We start from the raw sequence: 26,964 nt of genomic DNA on the forward strand, positions 1-26,964 counted from the left end.
AATTTTTGTTAACATATCGTAACCATATCGTATCTTAAATAAAAAAAAATAAAAAAAATCACTTATCTGTATCGTATTGTACCCATTCTCACACACCTGGATTTGGGCTTAGTAACTCTGGGTTTATTGAACTGTGGTTCTCAAGGGTCTGAGTTTAAGTATACGTCGTTAATTTCGATGAGTTAATTTTACTCGTTAAAAAAGAAGTTTTAAATATGAAAAACTGAACACGCTACTAAAATTTCTGAAGTACCCTCACAGGCCACAGCAGTGACTGAACACGCTACTGCTGCATTAGCCACGAAAGCCTGTAAGTTCATCTTCTTCACATATCTGAATTGAAAGCTTTTCTCATTCACATTGTAATTGAATTAATTGATCTAAATGATTTCGCTTTCGGAATGAATGAATTATATAAATAAATCAGTTTCATTCATATGATCGAGGATGTTTATGAATCCAAATGTGAATTGTGAGTTGTTGTCATTTTTGTATTGTTGTCACAATTGCTATGTCCCTCTCTGCTATTGTTTCTGTGTAGTTTTAAATTTTTAGCTTTTGTGAATTGTGGCAAATCCAAGGCTTATTCTATTTTGCTTGAAGTTGTTGTGTTCTTTTCACAATTGTTATGGACATTCGGTTATGTTTTGTTCATATTCTGTTATGTTTGGATTTTTTGCATCAGAAAAGTAAAAATGAAGAGTATTAGTTCCGAGTCACTTATAACGTGTAGAGCATTATTTAAGGTATTTTTAAGTCATATAGTTTAATCTTGACGATCAACTTTGTTTTTATTACAACTTAAATGTTTTGTACACAAAATGATTTGCATATTTGATTTATAAACCTTAGTTAAACCCTCAACTCAAAGTGTAGAGAGAGATGTTTGGGAGAGGAGCTGTTGGATCATTTTTAAAGCGCAGCAAAGAAGCATTTTTTATTCAGAAGCTCGTAGGGAGGAACACGGCAACGGTTCCTTTCTCTCATCCTGCCATCGAACAACAATCGTTCAAGTTTTTTAACCCTTCCGTTGTTTCCACCCATTTCTTTCGTAATTTCCGATCTCATCCTATCCCGAAGGTCTGTTCTATTTTCTTTATAACCACCCTATTCTATGTATGCATTTATGTAATATATTCAATTTATGGTTTTTATTTTTAGTTTAATTGAACCCTTGGTTCTTTATTTGTTTGTCCCTCCGTCTATTGGCCCCAAAAAACAAACACTCAGTTGAACTACTTACCTAAAAGTTGGTCAGGTGATTTGAGATTCTTCCATTACTCGTTTCAGATTTTATAGTTGTGAATTTGATGACCAATTACATTCCCCCATGTTCAAAATCATGTACATATATAATTTTTGGGCATATATGCATTATATTTTTGTGAGCATGTATCTACTTTTCAATATGATGGTTATCAAATGGTGATCAAACATGAGACTGGTAGGTGAAAACTAAAATGATATCTGATTAGTCCCCATGAGCTTAGCTCAATTGGAAGTGACAATGCAATGTAATATGCAGGTTTTGGGGTTTGAACCCCGGACACCCCACTTATTCACCTTTAAGAGGTGAATTTCTAGCCATTAGGCTACTTGACCAAAAAAAAAAAACTATCTGATTAGTAATTACATTTGTAGAAGTTTTAAACAAGAAATGAGGATGAACATTATCTCCATGCACAATCATATATAACGGGCATTAGTATCAAAGATCATACAAAATATGTACGAGTTGCCACAATTGGGTTAGTATGAAAAGATTACTTGGGAGTTTAAATGTTCCATTTTGCCTCCATTGCTGAGAACAGACCACACGATTCAAGCAAAAATCGCAATCTAGGCATTTCATATTCCCAAATAGCAGAGGTTTCATAAATAAAAGTGATGTGTAAGACCCGATTTTCAATTTTAAACTCATATGAGATGTTATTGTTTAAAAACTTATAGTCATTGAAATATCTTTTATATACCTTTTTTCAATAACTGGTTGTTGTGAGATGTTTATTCGAATAGATATTTATGTGTGAAATGTCAATGGTATCATGGGAAAATAGCTTCTATTGTTCATGATTTTATCACCAATGTTTTGTTTGACTGTTTCGTATGTATAGTTTGTTTAGTTCTGAGTTCTGAGAAAACAGTTGTGGTGTTCTCAGGGTCATCATGTGCCATTCACGAGGAACTTTTCTACGGTAGTGTCTGCTGGGGCCAAACATGAGGAGTTGAAGCTGCTTGTGACAGGAGGTTCTCGCGCACAGAAGGCGGTTGGAATATGGCTATTTGGCTCTGCTGCGTGGGTGTTTAGTATGGTGGTACTTGGGGGTTTAACCAGACTCACTAGATCCGGTCTTTCAATGACTGATTGGAAATTCACGGGTGAGTTCCCTCCTTTGACAGATGAAGCATGGTTGCAGGAGTTTGAAAAATATCAGCAGTCACCAGAATACAAGCGGTAAAGTGCAAAAATTTGTTTTAAACTTATTTTTGTAGACCTCTATTTGTTCATTAAGTCTCTTCTAAACTTGATCCCTGTAAGAAAAAAATTACCTACCTTCGTCTCATTTATTGTGCATAACTCTTATGAAAATGATTAATTGTGTTAATTTTAGTGTTAAAACTTTGTTGCACACTAGAATGAGATGGAGGGATGAGGGAGAAACTAATTAATTTGAGACAGAGAAATATTGCAAAAGAGACAACTAGAATGAGATGGAGGGATGAGGGAGAAACTAATTGTTGTTAATGCTGTAAAGATGATAATTAGGAATATAAAATGGATAAAGATTTACCAAATTGATTGACTTTTGTAACTAACTTTCTGGAATTGTCTAAATGAACAAGCTTGTTTCTTATACAAGTAGACTGCTAGCTACAATTTCAGAATTGATTATGTAACAGTTACAAAAATCAAAGGATTGGAAGTGAATTGACACTTAGTCTGAAAAGAACTGTTGTAGTTTTGATAAATGTTGTGATAATACTTTGTTGCGCACTTCTTGCAGTGTTAACAAAGGGATGAAGATCGAAGAATTCAAGTTCATATATTGGATGGAATATGGACATCGTATGTGGGGGAGGGCACTTGGAATTATGTTTGTTTTACCATATTCATATTTTCTCCATAAGGGGTATATCACATTGAGATTAGGACTGAGACTCTCTGTTTTGTTTGGCCTGGGTGCCGGGCAGGGTCTCATCGGCTGGTGGATGGTTAAAAGTGGTTTAGAGGTTGGAGCATAAAGAAAAGAATATCTGTTTGTTTCAAGTCCAATTGACCAGAACATCCTGATTCTAATAGCATTTTCCTTCCTCAGGAACCACCAACTGAATATTCTCAGCCAAGAGTAAGCCCTTATCGTCTCGCAGCTCACCTTACATCAGCATTTGCTATTTACTGCGGTCTCTTTTGGACTGCACTTTCTGTTGTTATGCCTGAACCACCTGCCGAATCACTAACATGGGTCCGTGGGGCAGCTAAAGTGAAGAGACTTGCATTGCCCGTCAGCCTACTTGTTGGTCTTACTGCTGTCTCCGGGGCATTTGTTGCAGGAAATGATGCTGTAGGTTAGCTTGTTTAACAAATTTGATGCCTATTTTATTTGTACTTTAAAATGATAATTGAGCCATTGATGAGGATAAAAAATAATCATTATGTTTACATGGTGATTGCCAGGGGCATGCATTTAATACTTTTCCGAAGATGGGGGATACATGGATCCCAGAAGACATTCTTGAAATGAAACCTCTGATTCGAAACTTCTTTGAGAATACATCGACTGTACAGGTATTATCTATGCTGAGTTATCCCTGAGAAGTTAAAAAATTGCAGCCCCTTATTTTTATTTATTTTCAAGAGTTGAGAAATTTCAACTAAATCAAAGTATTCAGAAGTACTTTTTTTAGGGTGGTAAATTAACAATGTATTTATCCTTGTATCTGTGATTCTGCAGACTAAGTTTAAATCTTAGATGTCAGAAATTCTCTCCTTTATTTCTTCAAATATTTTGAAAATTGTAACGAATCACGCATTAAGCCATCAGCTTTTTTGTTGTTAGACACTTAAACTGGACTGCCATTCTGCCTATGCATGGAAATAAACGGAAGAATATAATACAAGTTTTGTTTTAACAGCTCAATCACCGGATCCTTGCAACTGCAACTCTAATTTCGGTGAGTGCCTTATGGCTGTCAACAAGAAAGCTAGACATACATCCTGCAGTGCGATCTGTGATCGGAGGTGTCTTTGGCATGGCATCTCTACAGGTTATTACTTCAATTTTCATTTTGATATGATCTTTACATTTGTCATTAAACATTTTTGGGAAGTAGGATCATTCTAAGCTGAATATCGTTAAATATTGTTAGGATACTTTACATATGATAATTGGTTTGTATGGCTACAGGTCGCCCTGGGAATTTCGACCCTTCTTTCATATGTACCCGTTTCATTGGGTACTGCGCATCAAGCCGGAGCCTTAACACTTCTGATGTTTATGTTACTGCTTAATCACACTGTTCGAAGGCCATCTTTGTCGCTTCTCAAATCTCTACCTCAGGTTGTCAAGGCAAACTAATTTACAGGAGTTGAGACTATTTTATTTTCAGGCTATACTTGGTATTGAGCTCCTTGTCGTCCATTGTCGGAATATTCTTTATTTGACTTGTACATTTGAAACCTGAAAATTCATGATGATGCAATTGATCTGTTAATAATGCCATCTGTTTATGCAGAAAATTAGTGCTGTAAATCCTTATGCAATTTAAAATAATACATTTTCAAGGCATATTAGTCTAGAATGGCTGGTTTATAAGGCACATAGTAAAATTTTCCAAGTTGAATATTATTGATGATAGTTAACATGATGATAGCATCAATGTCAGCAACAAGAATAGTACTAATTCAGATTGGAAATTGACTTTTCAGAAATGTTTTAAATTGGAATTTCAAAGTTGAAGCAAAAATAAATCCTAATATATGATGACTTGTGGTTTTCAAACACTTCATTCATTTCCACTTTGGGAATTTTTTTGGTGCGCATAAGGTTGATAATGATATGCAGATACTTCTATTACTATGCCTCGTTCTTACGTGTTGGAAACTGGAATCTAAAATATAAAATAAGTCATAACTAACATTCAGATTTAGTTAACTTCACGAGTTCTTTTTATTCCTGGATTGGGTGGTTTTTTCTTATAAGTAAAAAGCACATTTATACAATACACTAAGAAAACTACAGAATCCACTATACCAAAAAAAATATGTTAAACTTCAGATTCTATTTTTTATAGGAAAACTTCAGAATCCTTTATATTACATAACTACTGTACTAAGTTATATCAACATTTGTAAATAAAATAAAAAACTTAAAAAAAAAAGTTATATCAACATATCAAACTTAATTATATTACATTTTATACCAGTCAACAACTTAATTTCAAAATGTTTTAAGGACTAGAAGTGAAAGACTAACATACATATATACATACTATGCTTGATATGTCTAAATATACTTGACACCATACCACTCTTATTTTCATTATTATTTGTGACTGGTTCAAGAAGCAAACTTATCCACCATTAATTGAAGGAAGGAGGAGTCATATAAATCAATGGGTGAGGAAGCAATTATAGACAAAGCTCCCTTGATTGATCACTGCACTTCTTCCACTGATGTGTTAGTTGTAGAGCCTCTTAGGAGAACAGGTAACTAACTTTGCTTATACTTTAATTTACTCTTTAAATTATTATGATGATTATGTATATATGATGATTAATGATTTGTACTTCCTCTCTCAAAAGTGCTTTTGTATGTAGAAGAGTATTCTGATTAATTTTCTTAAGTCCTTCTAACAACTTCTACATCTACTTTTCATGCACAAGCTCTAGTCTGTAACCAGTTGATAGTATGTTGATTAGATAAAAACAGTGAATATTGTTGGACCGGTTGGTGTATATGTGTGAATGGTAGCTACCATGTCACTATAGTAGGACCTTTAATTTTATTTGTAAGTTTCAAAGGTTCCAAATTAATTTCCAAATAAAAGAAGGAAAATTGTTTAAATACACATGGAACATCATGTCTCTTATATAATGATTATGATGCTTATGTACCATTCAAAGCTTTTATATTAGTTAAATTCAATTATTTGAATTACGTACTAAACATTCTTTATTTGCTTGTGATGTGATGTGATCAGTTTGAAAAAATCTTTTCTTTTGTTTTTTGAGAGGTGAAAAAATCTTGTATGGTCACAAAACTTAGACGCATCATTTATACACCAAAAAAAGTTAAAGAAGAAAAAAAATGACATATATTTTTAAAATAATTAAATAATATGTATTTTTTTAATGTGCGCAAATAGTTTTCGTTTTGAGTTGTTACCGTTATCAGGTAATGTATGGAGCGCAGTGGCACATATAATAACTGGGGTGATAGGAGCAGGTGTACTGTCCTTAGCATGGTCTGTGGCACAATTAGGATGGATTGCAGGTCCTCTGTGTATTCTACTCTTTGCAGCAACTACCTTCATTTCAACATACCTTCTTTCTGATTGCTATAGATTTCATGATCCTGAACATGGGAGCATTAGGTGTTCCTCCTACATGGATGCTGTCAAGTTGTACCTAGGTTGGTCAAACATTACATTAATGTGAATATGCTAATGGTCAGCATGTTTATATTTGAGTATATATTCAATTTTGTCGCTAAAATCGTAGGACTGTGTCAACCAATTCTCCGATATCGTCGATATTTTGAAATGATATTTGAAATTGCAAAATCTTAATCAGTTTGTGTCTCTGTCAAGTTTGTTATCAAGTACACCTGTGAAATAATTTATTTAGTTTTAAATGCATCTTTGACATCGCCAACTTAATGTTATTATAAAGTGACGAATTTGATTAATATTTTACAATTTGAATCATCATTTTATAATATTGATAATGCGATGACTAAGTTGTAAACATAAATAATTAGGAGCAATAAGGGGAAAAGTCTGTGGAGTGTTGGTGCATGTCAGCTTATATGGGACTACATGTGCATATGTCATTACATCTGCAACCAGCATCAGGTAAACTCCTTTTTTTTTTAGGATAAAATAAACATAAATAACCATAAGATGTTATAATTAAGGTGAGCCAGAAATTTACCTGAATTGAATTAGATGACTGTTAAACTTTGGTTAATTTAGTCAAAAATTAATTAAACTAATTTGGCTAGTCATCTTGTCAAGTAATATTTGCCATTTCATCATGAGAGACTGCGATACTGATATGTTTATATTTATTTATGTTGTGATGGTTACATTCATGGTGTTTCTACAAACAAAGAGCGATTTTGAAATCAAATTGTTATCACAAGGAAGGGCATGAAGCACATTGTAAGTATGGGGATACCATCTATATGATCCTGTTTGGACTTGTTCAGGTCATAATGTCATTCATACCAGACCTCCACAACATGGCATTGCTTTCAGTTGTTGCAGCTGTTATGTCCTTTACATACTCATCTATTGGACTAGGACTTGGCGTCACAAACGTTATAGGTAAGGTTTATTTTGATTTATTAAGGTTATGTTTTCTTATCAAGTTAAGCCTTATGATCATTAGAGCAAATAATATGAGGAAAAAAAAATTGTTTTAGCCGCATCAAGATGATGCATTAGTAAGTCTAGAATAGAGTAAATCAGCATTTCAGTATGTAAGCGTCAATGAATTTAGTCATCAAATTTACGAAATAGCAAAGTATTCCCTTGAATTAAAGAACTCCAATCAAGTTAGTCCCTCCAACAAGGCAATGGCTCCTAAGACTCATGGTTAAACTTGTAGAAAATGGAAGAATTATGGGGAGTGTAGCTGGAGTACCAGCTTCAAATATTGCAGACAAGTTATGGTTAGTGTTCCAAGCACTTGGTGATATTGCTTTTGCATATCCCTACACTACCATCCTCCTTGAGATACAGGTACCCTTTATTATTCCAAATGTGTCCGACATATATCAATGTTCGATACCGACACAATGAGTTACATTGAAATACTTTTATTTTCTCAAGTTATACTTGGTGTTGACGTGTCAGTGTTATGTGTTGTGTCTGTATCAGTGGTTCATATACTATACAGAGTTAAAGGCTTAACTTAAAGCATTGAACTCTTTTTCTTTTTTTATATTGAACAAAGGACACTCTAGAGTCTCCTCCAGCAGAAAACAAGACCATGAAAAAGGCCTCCATGATTGCAATCTTGATTACAACATTCTTCTACCTATGTTGTGCATGCTTCGGATATGCAGCTTTTGGAAATCAAACTCCAGGAAACCTCTTGACAGGTTTTGGATTTTATGAACCATATTGGCTCATTGACTTTGCTAATGCTTGCATTGTTCTTCATTTGGTGGGAGGATATCAGGTAATAGTCCTACTAATCACAGTTGTCGCATTATAGTGTTAATTTCATGTTTTTTTCTAGACTAATTGCTTCTTCAATGATATTTCTTAAAGAGCAACATGTATTAACATGTTTGTCTTGTACAAAAACAACAATACTTGTAATGACATTATACACTGTCTTTTATACGACCTAAAAATCATAGTTGCAATTCTTCTATATGACTATTTTTTATTTTATTTTTTTCAATTCAGATTTATAGTCAACCAACATATACTGCTGCTGATAGATGGTGTTCAAGAAAATATCCCAACAGTGGTTTTGTGAATAATTTCTACCAATTGAAACTGCCTCTTTTGCCGGCTTTTCAGCTGAACATGTTGAGGATATGTTTTAGAACAGCTTATGTGATTTCCACAACTGGACTTGCAATCATGTTTCCTTACTTCAATGAAGTTTTAGGAGTCCTAGGAGCATTAGGCTTTTGGCCTTTGACCATATATTTCCCGGTAGAGATGTATTTTGTACAGAATAAAATTGAAGCTTGGTCTACAAAATGGATTGTTCTTAGGACTTTTAGCTTTGTTTGCCTTCTGGTGACAGTTGTGAGTCTTGTTGGATCACTTGAAGGAATCATAAGTGAGAAACTAAGCTGAGAGGTTTATACTAATATCCTTAATAGTGCTTCATTTGTTTAAGTTTGTTATCAATGCTATACATAATGTAAAAGATTGTACTCCTCATTGTAAAAATTTCTTATTAGGGATAAGTGTTAAAGTTAAAACTCAATCTATATAATAAATAAATAAAAAAACTATTTGATTGTGTCATGAATATCGAAAACAAGAAGAAAACGAAATTCTTCGTATCAATGTCCTCGTAGATATAATTGATCAATGCTTGACATTGTAACAAATGACATATCAGATATGTCTATAGTAGATGGACATTCCGCTTTCCTCTCAATAGCATCTTAGAACTCCTGAGCTATATGAAAGAACAAATTTATGAGCTCTTATGCTTTTTCCAGATGCAGTGACATTAAGTATGATGTCCAGGAAGACGTCCAATCTTAAGATTAGAGCCACTATTGATGTTCTTCGTCCCTTCATTCGAAATTAAATGAGTAAAAGATTTATGATCAAGTTAACAAAATTTGAAATATCTAAGTATTAACTAGAAGGAGGGTCAAGAGTATTGTTGTAATCTAAACCGTAGTATTATATATGCTATATGACTTGTAACACTATAAACCCTAATCATTCAAGTAATAATACAGAACTACAACTATTTTGTTATCATATCCAAGTTTTTAAAGACAAACACAGCAGCTCAACTTTATTAGTAAGTATCAACAATACTATAATGGAAAAGGAAGTCTTGTATAGGGTGAGGTGAAATAAAAGAGAAGCCTATAAATTCAACCAGATCTCAATCCAAGCAATTGGATTCAAGTGGTTAATGAACTTTACAAAATGATAAATCGTTAAAGAGAATCGGAGTTTAATTTCTAGGTAAAATAATTATTGATCCGACTTCATTAAATTTATGGCTGAATTTCGGATTACTAAGGTCTCATTTCCTTAAAAATCGGAGGTTAACACGCACAAAAAAGGTGAAATGGATCTCAAATTAAATACTATCTCCGGTCACTGTTATAAACAAAAATTTACTTTTTAAATACATTGAATAATTAATGTATGTAGTCTTTATTATAAACTAGATACCCTAATTATTCAATGTATCTAAAAAGTGAAGTTTTGCTTATAATAGTGACCGGAAGGAGTATATATAAAAAAAATTAAACACCGGTGTTACAATTTAAAACTACAACTTCTTATACAACTTATAAACCTTCTTTTTATGGTAAAATTTTGGGAAATGATATTTGTACAACTTTCTCTCTCATACTCGCATTATCTTTTTATTCTCTCTCTTCCTTTTTCTCTCTATATTGTTTTTGACCAATGAAAAGATAACACAACAAGGTTGTCCCAAAAGTTGTTGGAAAAAAGTTGTTCAAATATCATTACTCTAAAAATTTTAAGTGAGATGAATTTTAAGGACTGATCACTAATATAAGGTCAGCTTACATATCAGCCAATAAAAATATTCTTACACTAATAGCGGAAGTTAAACCCATCATATTGCATATGAATCAACTCTCTATCAACTGAATCAAACTACAAATTTGTATATGCGCGGTTAGGAGAATGAGACTTGAACCTATGTAGCTTATTCAGTACATTGCTAATCCCCTTACTTGGTATGTGTGCATGCAAGTGATGTCTTGTGCTTTGAAGGATGAAGTGATAAAACTCAATTGAAACTGTGTTATTTGGTACTCCCTCCGTCCTAAAATATAAGCAAAAGAATCTCATATTCTTTGTCTCAAAATATAAGCAAAAAAGACCAACTTTTATGTTATTGTTTTTTTCAAACAAATCATCTTTTCCAATGTAAAATTAAATGCAAATTGCATTCAATTTGTTCTCCTTTTTATTTTCTCCATAATTTTTAACCAATGAGAATTATTTTTACATCTTTCCATGAAACTTATTCCAATAAGAACACAAAAAATTGTACCTCAAATCACTAAGTATTAGTTTTCTTAATAAATATGAATTAGTGTTTTTTACTTATAAATTAGAACGGAGGGAGTACCATTTATCTTGATGAGAGTGGATGGGGGCAAGTGGCCTGTCATAAGGTGCCAAGGAAGGATGAAGCGATTAACCTCAATACTAACTGAATTAATTAATTTTATAAAATTAGTTGAATTGATTTTAAATCACATTATCCTCAAAAAAAATAATTGCCAAACATTGTAATGAGATTAATTAGCTTTTCTTTCTGATCAAAATTTATATTTTATCATATTATAATGTTTCTTAATCAATTATTTGAACCAAATAATTTGACTAAACTGATTAATGAATTCTATTAAAATGTGAATTATTCAAAATGGTCGGAAAATTCCTCTATCTTTCTATCATCTATCAAACAAAGTGAAAAGAGGTCAAGAACTTAGCTTGTCCTCTGAAGCCTGAATACGAGATATGATACGGATATGTTACTGCATCGATATGTCGATACGGGACAATTTTAAAAATCAAGATACGATACGTCTAGGATACGTTAATAAAAAAATTATATAATTAAATGTACAATATAATTATAACCATTTTTTTAATATGAAAATATATTAACAAACAAAAGAAATCAGTCATAGGCTCGTAGCACATCAACATAAATATAAATAATATTGACGATTAACAGAGTGATGATTAGTCAATTAGATGCACAATATATCCCAAAAAGAGCACCATGAGTGTAATATTATACTATATCCAAAAGGAAGATTCTTAGTTATATACTATATCGATCCAAAAAAAGAAGCATTATACTCAAAAGTTAAGTTATTTCAGTTAACATTAATTGGGAAGTATTTAGGCAGGTAACGGTGCAGGATAATTATCGGATACTCTCCTGATACATATCGGGAAGTATTGGATAATTATTTAAAAAATAATAATTAATCTTCGGATATTCTCCTGATAGGTATTGGGAAATATCGGGCAGGTATCAGTGCAGGATACGCAGGGGATACAGTACATCATCTATTTTGAAGTATTGGAGCTTCGCAAGCTTGTCTAAATATATTTGTCCAAGACTTGGTTCAATTATTAGACAAAGTTAAGTTTGTATCTTTTTCTTGGTTAAGGGCGAATAGGCTAACTTCAGCTTTCAATTATAATGACCGGTGGCGACACCCTTTAATTTGTATGGGTGTTAGGGAGTAGTCTTCTTATCTTTTTCTCATTCTGTTTTGTGTAGTAACAAATACCTGATCTTGTATTTTTTTGAGGAGTGAATCTCTCTACACACCTTATGCGAGATTAATTACTCTCATTGTTAATCTAATTTCATTTTGACTTCTTAAAAAAAAAATCCCTAGCGATTAAATCCAACCTTCACTATAAATTTAAATATATGTATTTTTTTTATTCAAAAAAAAATAATACGTGGACCAATTCACCGCACGCATTGATTGTCAGAACTACTCTTCTTCACACTAAAAAATAAAATTGCAAAAATGTGCAGATTGTCTGCTAACTTGGCTTAGTATTATTTATGTTATCTTCTCCTACTTCTATTATTACTCAATTATTGGGTTTTGATATTTTGAAGTCCCGATTCTCCGCTTATTTTCTTTATAGTTTTGTTTTCATTAGATGTAGGCCCTCTCTTTTTTTTTTTTTCAAAAATAAACTAACAATTTATTTTGTTTTTTTAGAAATCAAAATAAATCTTACGAATTTTCTCATCGACTAAATTGGCCCTTCATTATCCGCGTGAGTTTAGCTCAATTGGTAAGGATATTGCATTTTATATGTAGAGGTTGAGGTTCAAATTCCGGACACTCAACTTCTCCACAATTAAATTGTATGAGCTCTAACCACTAGACTATTTGATAAAAAAAAAAAATTGGCCCTTCATTCTAAATTTAAATATATGTGGGCAAATTCACCACATGCATTCATTGTATTTATTCACTAGTTATTTTCAATTTTTAAATTTTCTATAAATTGAATTGCTATTAAACTTAACTAATATCTCTCACCCATCCAACCATCCCCATATTTTGTTGCAAAAGTGTGTGGATTGTCTTCCTAACTTGGGCTGAAACTAAGCTATCTCTATCTCTATATTATTTTTTTTAAAGAAGCTATCTCTATACTATTATTTAGGCCAATTATTTATGTTATCTTCTCCTACTTCTATTATTACCCAATTATTGGTTTTTTTTTTATGTTTTGCGTATTTTCGTCGTAGTTTTGTTTCCGTTAGATGCAGGCCCCCACTTTTTTCAAAAATAAAATATTTTTGTACCACAATTATTTCGGTCCTATCTAACTTAAATTAATAGAGCCTATTCTTCCTTTTAAAGAGAAAAAAGGAAAAAAAAAAAAAAAAAAAAAGCTACATTCTCAAATAAAAAATTACAATTGCATCACTCCAAAGAAAACTTAAAAGATCCGTCGAAGAAGACTCTTGACAAAGAAACTTAAAGTTTGATGAGTCATCAAGCTTGGCCGAAAAATCCACCAATATTTCATAGAATGCGTTCTTTCAAATTTCAACAAATGAAGAATTAACACAAAACAAAAATATTTTTTAAAAATAAATAGAGATCATTAACTATACATTTCTTCGCATGCGGACGGGGAAGAGAGAGATTTGAAGGAAGTTAATTAGGGAGCTTCATAGATCAAAATTTCAAAAAAATGTCTCATCTTTAGGTTGTCTTTTGTAACAATTTAAAACAAAACATGGGTTGAAGTAGTCATTTTTTCTTTCTTTTTTCTATTAAATAATTTAGGTATGAAGATGGTGTCCTAGTTAAGGAAAAAATTTCAAACTCAAAGTGTTGCAAAAAAAACATATTACGGTTACCTTCCTTAAAAAAAAATTGACTTGTAATCTCTCACGATCAAGATCTATTTTTTGTTGCTAGAATAAACCATTGGAGTTAGTTTTTTATTGCTATCGATTATTCTTAGATATTAGGTAAAATGACTCTCATCGTTCTTTAACTTAATTTTAAATGACAATTTTGTTCTTTCTTTTGATGTCATTTTTGTCCTTTTATTCAATTTGCATATAAGTCTTCAAGTTTCAACTCATGATTTTATTTTAATATTAACTTTTAGAGTTCAAATTTATGATCTTTTTATTCATGTACTTTTATAAATTTAATATTTGATGCTTGAAACTTGATATACAAACGGATTAAAATGACGAAAATGACATAAAAAAAGATAAAAAGACGAAATCATTACTTGAAATTATGTGAAGGGTTAATAGTATTTTATCGCCTTGTAATATAAGTCATTTTCAGTTTTACCCCATGTAAAATATCTTTTTTGGATTTCGTTCTTGTAATTTGAAGATTTTTTGTTTTGGCCCTTCATGAATTTTGACTGTACAAAATCAAAGATATGGCACGGGGTAAGCCAAAATTTGCTCAAATTATCGGGGGGTAAATCAAAATTTGCTCAAATTACAGGGAGTGGAATTTTCTATAAAGATCCAAAACCAAAAAATCTTCAAATTACAAGGATGAAATTAAAAAAAAAAAAACTTACAGGAAGAATAACCGGAAATGACATATATGACAGAGGTAAAACACAATTAACCCTTATTTAAAAGAACATTTTGAATCATTTGGCCTACATGTTACTATGAGAAATATTTTTTTTTTTCATTTTATTATATTTGACAATAGTAGAGCGTTTTAAAAAAACAATAAAACAAACAAAAAAAAAACAATAGGAGAACGTGCCAGTCAGCTTTCATCGTCACTATCACATTTTTTAATTAAATAAAAATTTAATTGCACTTTTAGCCTCTTATCTTTTCAAAAGTTGAGATTTTGGTCCCGTAACTAATAAAAATACAAAACAGCCCCTTCTATATTAGATCTTTGGCAGTGTTGCCCCAAGATCAGTTTTGACTTAGTCTTCGCTAACGTAGCACCCACAATGATTGACACGTGGCACGTCACTTAAGGGACTAAAAATGTAATTTTGTTTATAATATAAACAAAACATTATTTGATTAAGGAATCAAACTATTTTTTCAAACCATTTCTTTTTTGGTGAAGCCCATTCAGTTGAATTGTATAACATTATTTGAGTTGAAACTATCAATCAATCCTACCAAACAAATCTCACATGTTCTTGTCTTTTGGAAGAAAAAAGAAAAGAAATGACGACATAATATTATAAATAGCAAAGAAAAAGCAAAAAAGAAACTAATTTTGATTGTTTGATTCATTCAAGAAAACCCTTTTTGCCTATTGCAACTGTCAGCTCCAGAAAACCATTCTGGTCTGAAGAAGATCATGATGGGATTAGATTCAAGTGATAACATCAACACCCCTTTGTTACTCACTCAATCTCAATCTCATCCTATCAAAAGAACAGGTTTCTCTTCTCAATTCTTCATCTTTTTTTTTTTTTAATGTTCCTGTTTTTTGTTTTTTGTTTTTTTTTTTTATGCAAATTGTTGTTTTTTATTATGTTTGGAATTGAAAGTGTAATGATAATGATAATAATGAAATGAAATTGATTTGATATGATGAATAATGCAATCTTATGATATGTTATGTTATGATATTAGGGACTTTATGGACAGCAGTAGCACACATAGTGACAGGGGTGATAGGATCAGGAGTGTTATCTTTGCCATGGAGCATTGCACAACTTGGATGGATTGTTGGACCATTTTCCATACTCCTTATTGCTTCTTCAACTCTTTACTCTGCTTTTCTTCTATGCAATACTTATCGTTCTCCGAATCCTGAATATGGTCCTCATAGAAGTGCTTCTTATCTTGATGTTGTCAATTTTAATCTAGGTAACTTCCTTTAAAGACCCTTTTCATTTTTCAATTCAATTACATTGATTTTGCATCATTGATTTTTCAATTCACTATGTAACAACGACATTTCTGATAGATGGTATGTTGTCTGGTGTCTGACACGTGTTGATGTCTGTCACAAACACGACACCAACACATGTGATTACATTTAATCAATTCATTTTTCAAATTTTTACCAGTGCCAACGTGCTTTTGTCGGTGGCAGGTGTCTATGCCAGTGCTTCATAGCTCATACCTGCTAGCTAGCAAGCTATGTGAACATTAAAATAATTAATTAAAGATTATTTTAGTAGTAATATTGAACATTTTATTATATACCATATTGATAAAGAAAATCAATTGATTATATAATTATATGAAAAATCTTATTTTAATTTAATAAAATAAGTACATGTGTAACACCAACATGCTGTGGCGCAATTGGCTGATAACTGGGTCCTTTACACATTTGGTTCATGGGTACGATGCCTAGCCAATGTGTATGGAAGAGCACTTGTTGGGAGCGGCCAGTCCCCTAAATGGATCTCCGTACCTCGAAGGATTAGTCTCTAGCTTCTGGCCTGAGGATACCTTGGGTAATAAAAAAAAATACATGCGTAATAAAACTCAGAGGAAGGGTAGGGTACGAAATGAGGATGAGGAAGGAACCAAAACAAATTGGACTATTTTGATAAGAAATTAAAGGGAAGGGTCTTCTGTTTAGTCAGAGAAATGTTATTCTGGTGGTTTCCATTCATTGCATTAAGCGTAACAAGGTGTTTATAATTTGGTAATATTTTATCTAGTGATTGCTTTTGCATCTGTTTTAGGCAAATATGTAGCCAATACATTTCTTTTGGCAAAACTGCTATTTTGAGAAATGTTAACCGAACATTGTCACACATTCTTTTCAGTACATTAATATTAGGTAAAATTTACATGCATTTTACCAAAATGAGAGCTAGCCTCATCAAAAAGAGAGTGAGACTCGCATGACTTAGCGGTTTCCATCTCAATGTCACGTGTGTTTAGATATATTTTCCACCTTATAAGATTTTGGTTTGGTGGTTACAGGAACAGGGAATGGAAGACTCTGTGGCTTTCTTGTGAATATCTGTATATATGGTTTTGGAATTGCCTTTGTCATTACAACTGCTATCAGCTTAAGGTTTGTCGAATTGAGAATGAATCTGTCCCAAGAATCTCACTATACCTATGCATATCGCCAGTATTGATTTTGACAGCTATCTGTATATGTGGATGCAGAGCAATCCAAATCTCAATTTCTCAACACAACAAAGAGAATGAAACACCAAGTGAATTTGCAGATGCATATTATATGCTGATTTTTGGAATTGTCCAAATTGCTCTCTCCCAGATACCAAACTTACATGACATACATTGGCTGTCCGTTGTCGCTGCGATTACATCCTTTGGTTATTGTTTCATAGGAATGGGACTTTCCATCATGCAAATCATAGGTATGTATCACAATCTGAATAATCTGATTTTTGAGGTATTTCCTTATGCTCCGCATGACTGGCTTTGTGCATGGACACTTGCTGTGTGTGTGTGTGTGTGTGCGCACATTGCAATATATATATTGCACCGATTATTAGTTTTGACGTCAATACATGCATATAACTATCGGATAATCATTTTCTCAGAAAATGGATATGCTAAGGGTAGTATTGAAGGAATCAGTACCTCTAGTGGAACTGAGAAGTTGTGGTTGGTTTCCCAAGCGCTTGGTGACGTGTCGTTCTCCTATCCTTTCTCGACAATTATGATGGAAATACAGGTATCTATCCCTTGATTCTCAGATAACTGGAATGCAAAATTTAACACTGCACCTAAGGAAATATGTGAGCTGTTTTGGTTTAAGAATTTATAGAATGTTTTCATTGGCACTTAAAGTACAAACACATCACCTGTTTCACTTTATTTTACCAAGAACTTTTTCATTGTTTTTGTCTTATCCCTATAAAAAAATTAAAATAGGAAATAAGGTATTTTTTTGTAATTTAAAATGAAAATAGACCAAGCAAGACCTTGACAATTATAGAAGCTGACATAACTTGTGGTAATTCATGAAGGATACTTTGAAGACGCCTCCACCAGAAAACCAAACCATGAAAAAGGCCTCAACAATATCAGTTGCTATCACGACATTCTTTTACCTCGTTTGTGGATGGGCTGGATATGCTGCCTTTGGTGATAATACACCAGGAAACCTTTTAACAGGGTTCGGTTCCTCCAAATTTTATTGGCTTGTTGGCTTTGCTCATGCTTGTATAGTGGTTCACCTAGTTGGTTCATATCAGGTACATATAATGTGCTCATATATTTAATCTTTTTTATTTCTATATTGTCCTAGAGTAGAATGTTATGAAATCTTAGATTAGATATTTTGCATGTTCTGCTTAAAGGGTAATATGTATGTTGTCTACTTTTATCTACAACTGTGGAATGCATGTTCATTTAACTCTAGAAAAAAATATATTTTGACACTGACGCTGTATGCACTGCTCATCGTTTATTGCATGGTTAACACAGTTAAAAAATATGGTTAATTTTGTTAAGTAGATAGTTAATAGATATAATGTACATTTGAACACTATTTTTTTGACACTCAACATTGTCGATTTCTTCGTTACATGGTTAACACAATTCAAATATGCCGTTAATTACATTCAGTGGATGGTTAATGAGTATAGCAAGGTATTGTAACTCATTAACCGTCCATTGAAATTTGAACATAATTAACCATGTATTTGAACTGCATTAACCATGTAATGAGTAAAAGAACATTGTTGGGTCAAAATATCAGTGTTCATAGATACATGATATCCATTAATTAACCATTTACTAAATATAATTAACTTTGTATTTGAGCTGCGTTAACCATGTAATAAATATCACGCACATTTGGGAATAGTGGCATACGGTGTTTGTACGATGTCAACAAGCTGTGTCAAAATAACACAGATGTTAACTTCATCATCTACCTTGTTTCAATGCAGGTATACTGCCAGCCCCTTTTTGCTAATGCCGAGAATTGGTTCCGTTTAAATTTCCCTGACAGTGAATTTGTGAATCACACATATACCTTGAAACTCCCATTGCTTCCCGCTTTCAAACTAAATTTTCTCAGCCTGTCATTCAGAACGGCTTATGTTGCATCAACTGTTGTGATTGCAATGATCTTTCCCTACTTCAACCAGATTTTGGGAGTTTTAGGTAGCATAAGCTATTGGCCATTAACCATATATTTTCCAGTGACAGTATACTTGAGTAGGTCTGATACTGATGCATGGACTGCGAAATGGGTTATGCTTCAAGCTTTCAATGTTTTTGGCTTTGTATTTGGATTGTTCACTCTTATTGGATGCATTAGAGGAATAGTAACTGAAAAATTAGGCTAAGAATTTTTAAGAACAGATTCATATTGAGGAATGTGAGCCCTATTCTATGATTGTAGCCGCAAGACGCGATTCTGTTGCACTGCAGAAGATCAAAAGTATACATTGGTGCAATCTTTTGAGAAACTAGTTAGTTTCATATACAATATTGATAGGGAACTTTTAAGATGTAAGTTGTTCCCATGGCATTACAGCGTTGTGCTGGTCAGGTTCTTGAATTTGAACCTGTGGAAGGTGTCCACCGCAGGAATTAATGAAATAATCACTTCTTGTCAAAAATCTCAGCTGTTTGATTTTGTTTGAAGTCTTGCTAATATGAGATTATGCTAAATAACATTAATGAGATTAATTTTGAAAGTAAACATTTATGAGATTATGCTAAATAGTTTTTGACATAGTCATTCTAATAGCTCAGCAATTTATATCGATTCTGGATTTAATGTTTGATTGGAAAGTCAGCGTTCTCGCATTCCTGTGCACTCTTACTGTGATTTTCTGAAGCTTAAAACCGTAGTTTCCATAAAATGCGCGTCCAATTTGTTACTGAACGTGAACAGGCTATTAGACCATGTTTGAAAACACGATTGAATGTGTGGATACTCGCATCTGTAATGTCAAGCTGTAGCTTCTTGGTGAACATGCGGTGTCATTGTGATTTCGTCACTTTAAAAAAAATTGCACTGAGTGAGTGTTTGTGTCCAATTCAAACCGTGATAACTTCTGCGCGAAGTCATGGCTTTGTGCCAGATGCACAGTGAAGAATTGTTTTACCGTGATTATAAACACAATTTTAGTTGGATTTGAGTCTTGAATTGCCGGATTGGAGGGGTAAAATGTTTATTAAATATTAAAATTAAAAAAATAAATTTAAAATGTGTACATGTGAGATTTACTCAAGTATTTAACTAAATTGGAGTTTATGTAGACAAATTTAGCTTTTGTCGCATTAAGGAGCAAAAAGTTGGATATCCTTTCACATGTAATCAACTGCTTGGAGAATTTCTCATAGGATTCCTCTTAGATTCCATTGTCTATGCCTTCAATCAACGGCTTTATTTCTCTTTCACTAAAGCAGATTTTTTAGTTTTATTTTTTATTCTAATCTTTATTTGACTAATTTGGATGGTGTTTGGATTCTCTAATATAGCTGCATAGTGCATAAGCTGTAGGAACCATTAAGATCTAAAGAGAGAAGTTTTCTCTCACTAAATCTAACTACAAAGGATAAGTTGTTGCTAAACCCAAAAGAAGATTAAACATAAGCTGATTATTTTCCTTTTGTGATGGAACAAAGTGGGCAACCTCGGATCCTAGAAAAGTTAGCATTTATTTAATCAAAATTGATGTAAAGATGTCATTGGAAAAACCAAATCATCAATCCATATGCAAATGTTCAATTTCTTTAGTACAAATTTAGAGTTTGATTTTGTACATTGTACGTGTAAAATACTTTTACACTATAATTCTTGATATACTACAACTAATGACATGTTATTAAGACATGACAGACCCGCACGAGAGTTTCTTCATTGGATTCTCAAAAATCTGTGGGGTTGAATACAAAGACACATGCATGTAGCCATACAACTGACACAATGATTTCATTTTCTTGATTAAACTTTTGTTTTGTTCTAAACAAACAAATCCATCCATCAAAGCACTCTTGTGTTGACATAAATTAAAAACTGTATAAAACTAACTGACTTAACGGCAGCTACATCTTTGCTGAAATAAATCTCGACCCTCTAGGTTAATTAGATTCTAAAGCACATTAAAAGATTAATTTGTTGTCATTCGCCACACTCTTTTGCCTTGTGGAACTGGAAACCTATCACTTGTGAAACTTTGAAGAATTTATATAAAAATAGCTTATGAGTTATGGCATGTTTGTAAGCTGTTTTTAACTTATTTCTATAAGCTCTTTTGGAAAGTTTTTGAAAACATATTATAGTCTATACGAAAACGGTTTAACTTTATATTATCTTTTGGGCCAAATACCTCTCCGGGTTCTTTAAGTTTCATGTTTGTTTAAGATATATCCTTTAAATTTTTAAGGTTTCAGATAGATCCCTTAAGTTTCGTGTTTGTTTCGCATAGGTCCTTTAAGTTTCTAAGGCTTCAGATAGGTCCTTTAAATTTCGAGTTTGTTTCAGATAGGTCATTTCTATCATCCTCCGTTAAGCCAAAGTTGATATGTCCGTTAAGCCAAAGTCGATCTGGTTGGGAAAAAAATTGATGCCAAGTGTCAGAGAGAACCACCTCATCCACTTAACGAACATATCAGCTTTGGCTTAACGGACATAACAACTTTGGCTTAACGGAGGTTGACAGAAAGGACATATCCGAAACAAACTCAAAACTTAAAGGACCTATCTAAAACCTTAAAAGCTTAAAGAACCTATCTAAAACAAACGTGAAACTTAAAGGACCTAGGAGGTATTTGGCCTATCTTTTGTTATAGAAATGGAGCATTACTATATGTGTACTATAGAAATGTATTATATATAAGCACTTATATGATAAACATTCAAGTTATAGACAATTAAGCTGCTTAATTATCCAATAGTGACAGTTAGTTGAGTTTGGTAACTTACCATGTACTTTGCCTTCATTTTACTTAATTTCAATTAAGCACTTATTTAATTAATCGGGTTTGTTTTTTGAACATCAGATTTGAGAGTCACGTGTGACAATATGTTATATGTGTGCACATATTCATATTTCTCACTTATTTTTTATCGTATATATTGATTTCTGACCTTAGTTGATGTTCCCCTTAAAAAAAAAAATTAGTTGATGTAGAAGTATTATTTCTCAGGTAAAATATATTGTGTTAAATTTTAAACAGTAAGTAATGATATATTTTGGTCATTCAAACAAGTTTTTAAAGACAAAGGTAGTTTGAGACAAAAGGTAACACAAATCAAAACTGAAAATCATCATGACAAAAGAGAATTAAAAGAAAAAGATCAATAAAAGAAAGATAAACATAATGAAAATAAGGAAGCATATTTATGACTTTATTTTCTCTCAAGGTGACTACTTAACAAACAGTACAAGTTTCTTCAAAACTGCAAACCCTAACTATAACACTCACAAACCTCAAATCAAACCCATTACAATATTTGCACTCACCACACTTTAACTACTATATCAAGGTCATAACATATATCTTCCACTAGTATAAGATATGAAAAAAAAACAAAATAAGCTTAAAATCTAAATCTAGTTGGAGTGTAACCAAGCTAAATTTAGTCACTAACAAACTCTACTAAGCTAAAATGATCATAAATAATTAAGGGATGGAAAAACTTTCCCCTAATATCAATGGTCACTTCAAAATCCATAGTTCTGAACACGGTTCTAAATTGTGGTCCGCAATTGCAACTGCAACTGCAGTCTCATTACACAAATATCGACTAGCAAACAAATGAAGCTAGAGAATCTTGAAGTGCAACACACAAAAATTTCTCCAAGTCTGGTGTTGCGAAAAATGATCGACGAAGAGAGAAATTTGAAAGCACCCTTTGTTTCTTTGGTGCTGGTGGACATGTGGAAATTTCTGGTATCCGAAATTTTTTACCTTTTGGCGTTGAGCATAAACTGTTACTTGTGATGGAGACATCATCAACAACCTTAACAGAATCCATGTTTGAGGAACAATTTTCAGAGGATGTTTCTTGTTGTTTGCTTTGTAGATGCTGATTCTTGATGTTGCTTCTTGTGAGTTTTCTTCCTCTTGTTCTTGTCTTCTTCTTTGTTGATGTTGTTGGTGTTGTCTTTCCCAAAGGGACCATTTCTTGAGAAAAAACAGAGAAAATGTTGAGTGAGAATATACTAGCATGTACAAAGGCTTTTACAAAGTAGTTTAGTTTCTAATGGTGGATGCTTTTAATTTGTTGAAATGTTGTGTGTATATATATTTGACTGAAAAGTGAGTTTTGTAGAGAAGTCAAATTTTGATTCCTCGTGAAACAATATTTTTAGTATATTTGCAAGTGTGACACTAAAAAGTAACTCTCTCCACTATAACATAGTGAAATAAGGAATCCAAGAGACCAATCCAATGTATGCTTTTCAACTACCTATTTAGTTTTTAAAAAATGTCTCATACACATTCAATTTATCCTGTATTACTACACCCTGTTAATCACATACAAATTTGATGTTTAATTAGTTAGGACTAAGAATGTTGAGATCGGCTCCGAGAGCTCACTAAGGTCAGGTAGATTTTACGGCTTGACGATTGTTAATAGAGGTATTTATAGATCACTCATCAAAGTTGTGTTCACATTAACAACGAAAGTTGACTACTTTACAGCTAAATCAACTTCTTACCAATTGAGTCAATCTTTATTGACGTTGTTTATTTAGTGGCTCGACGTTGAAAATTGTACAACTGTATTTAATCATCTAGTTAAACTAACCACAATTTTGGTCATAAATTAAATTAAATTGATAATCTATTCAAATAAATTAACATTACTTTTTAACGTGATTAATCACTACTGTTCATTTTAAAATAATATACATATGTTCCCGTTGTTACAGTATAATGGTTTCGTTGTGAGAATATTTTATGTCGAATCAGGTTCAAACCTGGGTCACATTATCTCTTATATGTTTTATTTGAGTATGTACAACTTTGATTAAAGAAAACCTTGATTCACTTCTGACTTGCTTAATTGACTTAGTATTTTGTAAAAAAAACTTCAAATTTAGTTAATTATTGTAATTGCATATTCATGCTTGCACTCTTTATCTTTATATTAATATTAAAAGTTAAATTGAATGGATGATATTTTATAATTTTTTACATGTAGTTTATTAATTAGTATATCGACTATATACCCCCACGTTCTCAACATTTTAAAAGTTTTTTTCTTTTTTTGAAGGAACATTTTAAGAGTTGTGTACCATGTATCTGAACCCAACCGTGTAGCAAAGTGAATTGTAAATCAAGTGACTATACGTAAAACAGTGAGAAAATTAAAAGTTTTTTTTTTAGTAAAAAATTAAAAGCTTTTGGGAGTATATAATAAACTAGCGTGTACAAGTGGTAACATGAATGGATAAATAACTTTTTATTTATTTAAAATTTAAGTTTAGATGAATTGAGTCTTGGAGGCCGTTAAGATTAGAGCAGACGTCAAAGTTCAAAAAACACTTATATAAATTTTTTTTTTGAAAGAATTATATAAATTTACTTATCAACCTCTAAAGCGGTCTCCATGTTAAAGATGGGAGTTCAACCCACATCTTTATAGGATATGAGTTAACTCCTTATCAACTAAATCAACTTTTTTTCGCGAATAATAATATTTTTTTTACTATTATAAATGTTTAGTATTTAACATACTAAAAAACAATTGAGATGGATTTATGTCTTTTTTTCCAAAGAGATGAATTTATGTTATAGATTCTCCACAATATTATTTTTCTCAACTAATGATACTGAGTTTGTAATTTTGATAAATTCACATTGACAACACAACATACAATAAAGAATCAAAATGATTATTTACTATTTTTCTATAACTATATAAGTCAAGGATTGAAAGAGATATATGATATCCCAGCTTTTAAAAAATTGTGTTCATTCCTGTAGGTGCTTTAATTTGTTGAAATGATGTGGGTTTTGTAGAGAAGTCAAACTATGATTCCTCATGAAATTATATCTTAGTCTATGGAGGCAGATGACATTACATTACAAAAGCACATAGTGAAACATAGAATCCAAGTGATATTTATTTTGGAAAAGGAAACCTACCCAATGCATTATTTTTAAACACATATTTCATCTTAGTTTAATGCTTTGTTTGCGAGTTGGGTTTTGGAGGGGAGGGGAAGGGAAGGAAAGGTTTATGGAGTGGTAAATCCTTGTTTGTGAGTTTTAAAAAAACAAGGGAAAGATTTTGGGGGGGGGGTTTTGAAGAGCTTCATTTGTCCAATTTTAAAGTTCCCCCAAATTAGGGGGTTTTGGGGGTTAAACATACAAATTACCAATTTTGCCCTCTTAATAATTCAAAATTCCAATTTTAGACATTACTAAAATTATTACAATCTTTTTTAAAAACAACTTATTCAAAACAACTTACTTATACAAAACAGCTTATTACGACCTCATTTTCAAAAACCGCTTATTCAAAACAACTTATTTATACAAAACACCTTATTACGACCTCATTTTCAAAAACCGCTTATTCAAAAAAACTTATTTTTATAAAACAGCTTATTACGACCTCACTTTCAAAAACTGCTTATTCAAAAAAACTTATTTATACAAAACAACTTATTACGACCTCATTTTCAAAAACAGCTTATTCAAAACAACTTATTTATGCAAAACAGGTTATTACGACCTCTTTTTCAAAAACAGCTTATTCAAGACAGCTTATTTACGCAAAACACATTAATACGATCTCTTTTTCAAAAACAGCTTATTCAAAACAGCTTATTTATACCAAACAGCTTATTACGACCTCATTTTCTAAAACCGCTTATTCAAAACAACTTATTTATACAAAGCAGCTTATTACGACCTCTTTGTCAAAAACAACTTATTCTAAACAGCTTATTTACGCAAAACAACTTAATACGATCTCTTTTTCAAAAACAGTTTATTTATGCAAAACAGCTTAATACGACCTCATTTTCTAAAACCGCTTATTCAAAATAGCTTATTTATACAAAACAACTTATTACGACCTCTTTTTCAAGAACAGCTTATTAAAAACAGTTTATTTATACAAAACAGCTTATTACGACCTCATTTTCAAAAACCGCTTATTCAAAACACCTTATTTATACAAAACAGCTTATTAGGACCTCTTTTTCAAGAACCACTTATTCAAAACAACTTATTTATGCAGTAATAAGCTGTTTTGCATAAATAAGCTGTTTTGAATAAGTTGTTTTTGAAAAAGAGGTCGTAATAAGCTGTTTTGTATAAATAAGCTGTTTTGAACAAGCGGTTTTAGAAAATGAGGTCGTATTAAGATGTTTTGTATAAATAAGCTATTTTGAATAAGTTGTTTTTGAAAAGAGATCGTATTAAGCAGTTTTGCATAAATAAGCTGTTTTGAATAAGCTGTTTTTGAAAAAGAGGTCGTAATAAGTTGTTTTGTTTAAATAAGCTGTTTTGAATAAGTTGTTTTTTAAAAAAAGATCGTAATAATTCGTTTTTCATAAGATAAGTTGTTTTTTAAAAAGAGGCCGTAATAAGTTGTTTTGTATCAATAAGTTGTTTTTTAAAAAGTGATTGTAATAAGTTTTTTTTTATTTTTTATAAATAAGTTCTTTTGAAAAAAAAATTTAAAAATAGATCGTAATAATTTGTTTTTCATGAGATAAATTGTTTTGAATAAATTAGAAATTAAATTACGAAGTATAACAATGTATTGATTTTAAGAGGAAAAAGGGTAAAATAGTAAAATTATAATATAAGCCCTCAATTTCCTTTTCTTATTGGCTTTTTAACTCCCAAACAAGGGGAAGGTTTTCCCTCCTTTCTCCCTTCCCTCCCTTTCCTTCCCTTCCCTTTCTTAACCTTTCCTTTCTTTCCTCTCAAAACTCGCAAACAAAGCCTAAAGATATTCTGCCTGAAATTTCAAACTAACGTAGCTTAGCTAAACCACAATCACTACTTGACTACCCTAAAGAGGCCGTTGAAAATCTCTTAAGACCTTTAAGATCAGCATAGGAGTTTGGAAATGAGGGAATGAGACGATT

At 32.0% G+C, this 26,964-nt stretch overlaps 3 protein-coding genes across 7 annotated transcripts; all 3 read left to right on the top strand.

Annotated features, from left to right (window-relative positions):
• The first annotated feature begins 184 nt into the window (after nucleotides 1–184).
• On the top strand, nucleotides 185–4,800 carry LOC11423535 (cytochrome c oxidase assembly protein COX15). Of its 4 annotated transcripts, none has more exons than XM_024785241.2 (8): nucleotides 185–310; nucleotides 872–1,080; nucleotides 2,160–2,455; nucleotides 3,006–3,231; nucleotides 3,318–3,563; nucleotides 3,677–3,787; nucleotides 4,135–4,266; nucleotides 4,407–4,800. In XM_024785241.2, exons 2-8 carry the CDS (start codon nucleotides 883–885, stop codon nucleotides 4,575–4,577), a joined length of 1,380 nt encoding a protein of 459 aa, XP_024641009.1. In that variant the 5' UTR covers nucleotides 185–310; nucleotides 872–882; the 3' UTR covers nucleotides 4,578–4,800. The 4 variants fall into 4 exon arrangements, with proteins under 4 accessions (XP_024641009.1, XP_003617909.2, XP_039690374.1 ...); XM_003617861.4 differs by having other exon boundaries at nucleotides 199–310; nucleotides 853–1,080; XM_039834440.1 differs by having other exon boundaries at nucleotides 218–310; nucleotides 877–1,080.
• Nucleotides 4,801–5,417: 617 nt separating this feature from the next.
• On the top strand, nucleotides 5,418–9,175 carry LOC11439901 (probable amino acid permease 7). 2 transcript variants are annotated; one of them, XM_024785239.2, is made up of 7 exons: nucleotides 5,418–5,707; nucleotides 6,414–6,632; nucleotides 6,981–7,074; nucleotides 7,334–7,548; nucleotides 7,832–7,965; nucleotides 8,180–8,407; nucleotides 8,641–9,175. In XM_024785239.2, exons 1-7 carry the CDS (start codon nucleotides 5,614–5,616, stop codon nucleotides 9,040–9,042), a joined length of 1,386 nt encoding a protein of 461 aa, XP_024641007.1. In that variant the 5' UTR covers nucleotides 5,418–5,613; the 3' UTR covers nucleotides 9,043–9,175. The 2 variants fall into 2 exon arrangements, with proteins under 2 accessions (XP_024641007.1, XP_003617910.1); XM_003617862.4 differs by having other exon boundaries at nucleotides 5,419–5,707; nucleotides 6,396–6,632.
• Nucleotides 9,176–15,042: 5,867 nt separating this feature from the next.
• On the top strand, nucleotides 15,043–19,537 carry LOC11423536 (probable amino acid permease 7). Its single transcript, XM_003617863.4, has 7 exons — nucleotides 15,043–15,375; nucleotides 15,572–15,808; nucleotides 16,886–16,979; nucleotides 17,078–17,292; nucleotides 17,479–17,612; nucleotides 17,908–18,135; nucleotides 18,835–19,537. The coding sequence occupies exons 1-7, from the start codon at nucleotides 15,294–15,296 to the stop codon at nucleotides 19,234–19,236; spliced, it is 1,392 nt and encodes a 463-aa protein (XP_003617911.1). The 5' UTR covers nucleotides 15,043–15,293; the 3' UTR covers nucleotides 19,237–19,537.
• Nucleotides 19,538–26,964: the final 7,427 nt, after the last annotated feature.

The sequence above is a fragment of the Medicago truncatula genome, chromosome 5 (assembly GCF_003473485.1).
Source record: "Medicago truncatula cultivar Jemalong A17 chromosome 5, MtrunA17r5.0-ANR, whole genome shotgun sequence".
In the NCBI taxonomy this organism is placed as follows: domain Eukaryota; kingdom Viridiplantae; phylum Streptophyta; class Magnoliopsida; order Fabales; family Fabaceae; genus Medicago; species Medicago truncatula.